This window comes from Temnothorax curvispinosus, unplaced genomic scaffold (assembly GCF_003070985.1).
Source record: "Temnothorax curvispinosus isolate PA1 unplaced genomic scaffold, ASM307098v1 QBEX01004860.1, whole genome shotgun sequence".
NCBI lineage: Eukaryota > Metazoa > Arthropoda > Insecta > Hymenoptera > Formicidae > Temnothorax > Temnothorax curvispinosus.
The window spans coordinates 567,027-574,237 of record NW_020214640.1 but is presented as its reverse complement, the minus strand read 5'-3'; the positions used below and the strand labels follow the sequence as shown (position 1 = coordinate 574,237).

Below are 7,211 nucleotides of genomic sequence, written 5' to 3'. Positions count from 1 at the left end.
TACTTATATTTAATTTATAGATTTTATTATTAATGTAGATTAATATTTCGATACTATTATTTCAAGTTGATTGCATTATTCTTTAATATTGCAATAATGATATAGGTATTCTGAAGTGGCTCGTATAAATAATAATTAAAGTAAAAAGAGGTCTAATCAATGTTCACGGAAAGAGCTTACGGGATATCCAAAATTATTACGTAATTAACGATCGATGTAGTTTTGTGGATTAATGAAACGTCGCGCGAGCGCTCGTATTTTAATCCCGATCAAAGTAAGATATCGCGCGGCGCCGTATCGTCGGACATAAATCCCTGGGCTTCGTCCGAGATTAACTGCCAAATTTGACCTCCATCAAGGAATATCAGAATCTCGGTTTAGCCCAGCTTTTCGCAGCGCGGGCAGAAACTTGATCCAAAAGCTTAACGAGCCCCACGATCGCGACTGCGTTTGCTTCGACACGAGCCAAGGTGAGAAAGTACTTATCTTCAGCGCCGAAGGGACTTCTCGTGCTGTGTGTCTCACAAGCGACCCACTTTCTGTGTAAGTGTACAACCAATCCCAGCCGTAGCCAGCTGCGGCTACGACGGAGCTTGCGATAAGCGCGAAACGAGCTTTCCATTACTCCTTCGAAGACGCGTAAAAAGTTAAGTACCTTGACTTACGTAGTACGTAACAACTCAAGGTTTGCCTTAATTAATTTCTTTTTGTAGCTGTCGTAGAGGGCCAGACGTGTAATTAAATCTGGCATTTAATACCGCCGCTACATTCGGCTTGCATGGTTCATGTAATTACAATGGAGACGCTTGGAGCGTTGCACAAGTCTCGTATTTTCCAACAGCTCTATCTAGCGATAAGAAAAATATAGCTGTACTCATACTCAATTATTAAACATAAAATTGCTGTTGATTCAACGTTAAAATATCTCGGCGCGTCTTTAATTACAAAGATTTTAGTTTTTTCTTAATTTAAGGACGCGCGCTTTAATTACATTTTAAATATTACAATATCAGATCCATTACATAGGAATAATATAGCAACATAAATTACGGATAAAAATGAGTAAAATTAAAATATTTATGTGTTGCATTTTACGTGCATAATTATTATGTGTACGTAATATGTTATAAAATTTTATTATATTTCTAAACTGTCTTATTTTCCAAATTAGATAAAACATAATTTATATTAGATTTTTTATGTTGAATTTGTCAATGAAAAAGATAAATGCTTTAAATGACAATTAAATAAGATTTCATAGAAAAAAATGAAAAAGATTTTAATATTTGCCCATTGTTCAGATCTCATATATAAGTGATGAAATATGGAAATGTTCCCTAAAATAAAATTAATTATTGCGGTTTTTATTTCAAAAAGCTTTTCATGAAGATACTTCGTACATCCCCCCCCCCCCCCCACACACACACACAAGAGAGACGTACATTGTCCGTTCTTTCATTTTTCACCGTTTCAGACGCTGCTGTAGCGAGGTTTCGATTACTTCCAAAGCGTTCCATCGTTCCATCTTCAATTACACTTAATCGCCACGACGCTCGCAATAAAACGGTCACGACTATATCTGTCGTTTGCGATAGCTACGCTTGCTGCTTTTTCACGCTAAAATGTTTGCTGCGGCAATAGTAAACATAGGACAACTTGCGAGAGACTTTCCTATCTGTGATGCTTTCTTTGCGCGTAGCGTCATCTTAATTTATCCGATCTTGCAGAAAAAATTATTCGAGGATGATTACTATCAAAAGGGAACGAAATTTATAAGAATGGAAGAAGTAGCAATATTCAATCATGTATCCCTGTGAACCTCCACCATTAAAAAAATGTTCGGTACAATTTGCAAGAAATAAATAACAAAAGTAGGAGTGTTGCCTTATTCGCGTTACGCTAACACTCCCATTCCTGAAAAATACCCATAAAATACCGTAAACAAAAAATCGATATATCTGAATATTTTGCTAATTTTTTGCTCTAAATACTGCAAAAGATATCGAAAGTATTGAATAGTTATAAATGTATATACCGATATCAATTTTGGTATTAATGATTCCAGAGAATTAATTGGTTTTAAAATATCCTGCTCCCATTGCTCACTGTTTAACTTTACAAAGTCGATCGACATTGTGGCGGTGCTGGTGGCGGCGTTACGTACAAGAGTAATGTTAAACAAATTAGTTGCCGTGCCGATTTTGGTGTTAAAATAATTCTAGAATTAATTGCTCTTAAAATATTCTGGTCTCGAATTCATTGCTCACTATTTAACTTAACAAAATTGATTGACATTTTGTGGCAGTAATAGCGTCACGTACAAGAGTAAAGTATGCTAAATGAATTAGTTGCTGTATGTCGATTTTGATATTGAAATGATTCTAGAATTAATTGCTCTTAAATAATAAAATATCCTGGTTTTGAATTTATTTTAAAGTAAAAAATAGCAAAAAATTCTGGTGTATCGGATTTTTTGTTTACGGTATTCTATACGTGTTTTTCAGGAGTGAGGGTGCTAGCGTAACACGAAGGCAGCATCCTCTCACTTTTGATATTAATTTCCTGCGAATGGATAGGAGCAATAAATACAGGACTAGAATAATAAATTAGCAATAAATTTGTACTTAATTATACCGTATACACTAACTTTTTTTAATAATGGGGTGCTAGGGTCACTCGTGTCGATCATGTCCGTAATGAATCAAGGATCTGTTCCAAAAGTGCACGTTTCACTAAGGGCATGATTGCCAGCAGCCAAACTATCAAAGTTCTGTAACCGCGATAAACTTCATATTCAAGCACGAACTTCAAAAAGCAATTATCTTAATCTGGTATAATTTGCATTTCTTGCATCACGCACACACACACACACACACACATACACACGATTTTATTTTATTCCTGTATAATTTAAATTCCGATATACTCGCATAAATTTTAAACGTTATGGCAATCTGATCTATAATGCAGGATTATCGACAATAAGTTTTTACGTTGCTTTAAATAATAATTTTTATTTTTAACAACAAATCCGATTACGCGGTATTGAGAAATCGAGGAGCTCTGTAATTCAGGGCATGGCATAGCTGATACATTGTTTGGAACGTTGTTGCACGCTAAGATTAACGGATAATCCGTTATCCGACGGTGCGGTTTGTCATTGCGGGACAAGCGATCACTATGGACGTTTAATCGTATCCCTCCATGACTTTTAATTAGAAGCCGCAATGACGGACTGTAGTTCAGGTATTGCGCAGTCGATACTCATCTCGAGCGCTACAATATACACGTTGGTCGGGAAGACACCTAATACACGTATTATCGACTTTGTAATAGAGTGATCCTCCACGCTCAATGACCTCGCTGCATAATGAGGTGTTGAGAGTTACATTGCGGCTATATAACCGCATTCGCCTCTTCACTTTTTCTGCGGTCAAATAGATAGAACGCCGCGATGCACCATTCAGCAATAGTCGATAAACACGGTCAATCATTTATTTTCAAGATCACTTCTTCGCGCGTCCGATTAATCGCTGAAATTGCCATATCATTGGAGTCACGCGTCATAATTTAAAATAGATTTTAATGTAAAATTGTTCGTTTGGGGTTATTTCGGGATACATATAGCTGCGGGATAAAAATTTTTTTAAATAATTCACAAAGTACTTTTGAATAAAAGTGAAAGTGCCATAGATAATGATCTAAATTATTTGATATTTTGATTAATTCATTATATATGAACGAATGGTAAGTGTAACTAGTGCCGATCTATTGTCCAACAACCATTAGTTTCGTTATAATTGTTATATTATTGTCCAAAGGCACAATCTAAATTTCAATGATTTAATCGGCTTTTAATATTACATTGTACATTGAATACTTATTAATTTCCATTATTGTATATCGTTTAATTATAACGTATTCGTTATTTCGTAATAAATGGATTTTATCGTTAATCATTTTATGTATCATTTCTTCCAATTTATTAAACACAATACCTGTATCTATTATTACAGATATTTTATTCTGTTTTATATGTTTAAACGAATTTCGATTTGAAGGTCCTTGTGTTTGGGAATTCGATGATTGATTTCGCAACTCTTTTAGCTGCTATTGCACATTTTCGCAAAAAAGAAGGAAAAAAAAAGAAAAATGCAGAGCTCAAAGCATATTGTTCTGTCTCGACTGTATTTGCCGATTATTAAAATCCCATAAAACTCGTTGGCTATGACAATGAGCCGAAGGTGCTCCTCGAAGCGAGATATAGGGAAAGAGCAATCTGGAAACGGATGGTCTCTAAGTTCATCGGAAAAAGTTTCGCGGCTACACTATATTTGCACCCCGAAATTAACATAAGAGACCCCCTTTTGCTAACCCGAACTTGAGCCTTCACTCGGAGAAACTTCGGAAAGGTCAGAGTCTGCAGTAGGTTTTCAGAGTTTACTCGACGGCGAACGTAAGCGGGCATCGTGTCTCGTTATTCACGCTGTCCGATTTCTTTCGCGCTCGCACGTACTTGCCGCGGGCTTGTGTTTGCCGTTCCATTAGCCGGAAAAATGTATGAATATGCAGCAAGAACGGCTTATCCGCGCTGTTCACGTCATACGGATTTACGTGTCAGTGTCCCCGACATCATACTTAATTATATTTCTTAGCGACGCGACAAAAAAAGTTCTCTAGCTTCGGATTAGTTCTCTAACTACGGAGCTATTAATCGGACATCGGAATCATTTTCTATCCACGTTAAAATGATTTTTATGGCATCTCCGTGAAACTTCTCTCTGGTCCGATATATTTTCGATTTATAAGTCAGATACTTAATTTATATCTCGTATATTAACGAAATTTTACAATTCGCGGACATCTCTTCTCACCTTTAATTACTATAATTTTTTTTAGTAATATTAAATACTGGCAAATAAAAAAAGAGTTACATAAAAAGAGGATAATGTTTTGTAATAAATGTTTTATAATATTAGATATCGCGTGTACATCGACGCTCAATGCCAAATTGATGACGCATATGTTGCGGTGTGCATAATTAGCGACGTTTGGAATTATTAATAGAAGGATTTATTACTCCCGCTGTACTATACCCGGCATATATCACTCGATGATATGCATTCGTACTTTCATGTAGCATGTTATTGAAATATACATCCGATTTGAAGATAGAAATATACATTCAAAGATAGTCAGTTGCATGTTATATCAGGGAGATGCGTCTCAATCGTGGGACCAACACAGAATATTATTAATAATGATAAACTGCAAAAAATGGCGCACCGATAAATCAGCGTAAATGCGAACCGAGCGATTAGATAGTTTCATTCCTCAAAAGATAGAAAAAGGAGAAATAGCGGATAATAAAGTGGTAAAGCGAGAAACTGAAAATGATACATCACGCGCGGTGATGTATACATGTACCAAAAATTGAAAAACATTTGTTAAACTACATTGAATAATTAACTCATAACAAGTTTGTTTCTAAAGTGGGTTACGTTACCTGACACTCGTACGTCCCATTGTCTCTTTCTTGGACGTATTTTATTTGAAGGGTCCAATCGTCCGAGCCCTCGGGATGCAGTACTTGAAATCGCTCGTCGTTCGTATATGTGAACATGGAGCTTGTTAAAACGTGAAAGTCACGTCGCCGGATCCACGATATCTAAAACATAAATATTAATTGATGGTTAGTGATAATATTAATGAATATTCAAAAGACCATTTAATTAGTTTTGCAACAAGAAATAAAAAATAGATAAAATCTATAGTAAAAAATATGAGAAATTTTACATCTCTCATGTAAATGAATTTTGTCTTAATACGGGGAATACTTTAATTTAGCAAATTAAAATGTTAAAATGTTAAAATAAATAATCTCTATTTAATTTGCCAGACATATCCATAACAGAATATAAAAGACATACCTTGAATTTTAATTGAAATAAATATTGTTAAAAAAATGTGGAGTTACCAGCACGTATATTTGCGTTCATATAAATTGAATTAACATAACCGATTGGATTAAAACTGAAAATAATACGTCAGGCGTTTTTAATGGCTCTTGATAAGCATGCAAAATTATTATTTCTATAGATGTAAAAAAGTCATAATAAAATGGTAGTGGTACAAAAACGTCACTCTTATGTAAATAATATCAATCTGTATATTGCGTGAAACAGGAAAGAGATTCGGTACAGTCATGAATATGTCATGTTAAAATAATCCTGTTTGATACATTGGCGTTTTGTGTAAATAAAGCGAAAAAGATGAACGACCGTTATATTATACCACGTAAAATGGAAACGTGTTTAACTTTATATAACTGCGAAAATTTTTCAAGTAAAATGTTTTGTTATATTACCTCTACACATGTACAGTAATTTGATCACAAAACCTATTTTAATTGAACGTTAGACTATTACAAAAATGCAATCACGTGCACGTAAACATTTCACGAAATTTAATTATAATCTGACTGCAACGAATTAGACACTCTTGCTGCATCTTGCTTTTAATATGACGTCAAAGATAGAAATTTATCTTTTTTAGATAACAAGTTATTCTTTTACTCCAACTACACTGATATTTTAATGTAAAAAAATTTCATCAGAAAACTTTTATTGTTAAATCCTCAGCGTGCAAAATTGTTAACATTCTTTCTACGCAAAACAAAGAATACACAAGTGGAAAGAAATAATAAACCGGTCTGTCTCTGATCTTGTCACTTTTGGAGATATAAATATTAAAATAATAATTATTTTCATAAAATGCACAATTTTGCAGATATAAATATGAAAAGAGAATGAAGAAAAAAAATCGTTTATATGTCCCGCAAGCCATTTTCGTGTTTCTCGCAATTACAATCGCTATTGTTTATCAAACGAGAGAGTTTGCGAAACGGAGTCTGTGGAGAACTGGTTTTAGCGGTACTTAGTAACTTCGCCCCTGCTCAAACGCTATACGACCTATCTTGCGACCCGGTGGGACCGAGCACGATATTGCATAAATAGTAAAATTGTGAGAGCCGGAAATACGATCCCGACCTCCGGGGGAATGCGGCAGACCTGCCCGCATTCTCCTCAGACGGGGCTGCCTGCTTCCTTCCTCTCTGTTGATGCTTTAAGATCATTGTAGAAAGAGAATGCATAAAACATAAGGTTTAAACCTCGCGGCCAATCACGGCATCTCTATCGAATTGCCACTGC

At 35.0% G+C, this 7,211-nt stretch overlaps 1 protein-coding gene across 7 annotated transcripts in view; it reads right to left on the bottom strand.

Annotated features, from left to right (window-relative positions):
• LOC112454176 (zwei Ig domain protein zig-8) overlaps window positions 1-7,211 on the bottom strand; it is a 267,122-nt gene that overhangs the window by 77,446 nt on the left and 182,465 nt on the right. For all 7 annotated transcript variants that reach the window (XM_025015419.1, XM_025015418.1, XM_025015415.1 and 4 more), the window contains one exon: window positions 5,507-5,668. In XM_025015419.1, coding sequence (XP_024871187.1) covers window positions 5,507-5,668 — 162 coding nt within the window. The remainder of the gene's footprint in view (window positions 1-5,506; window positions 5,669-7,211) is intronic.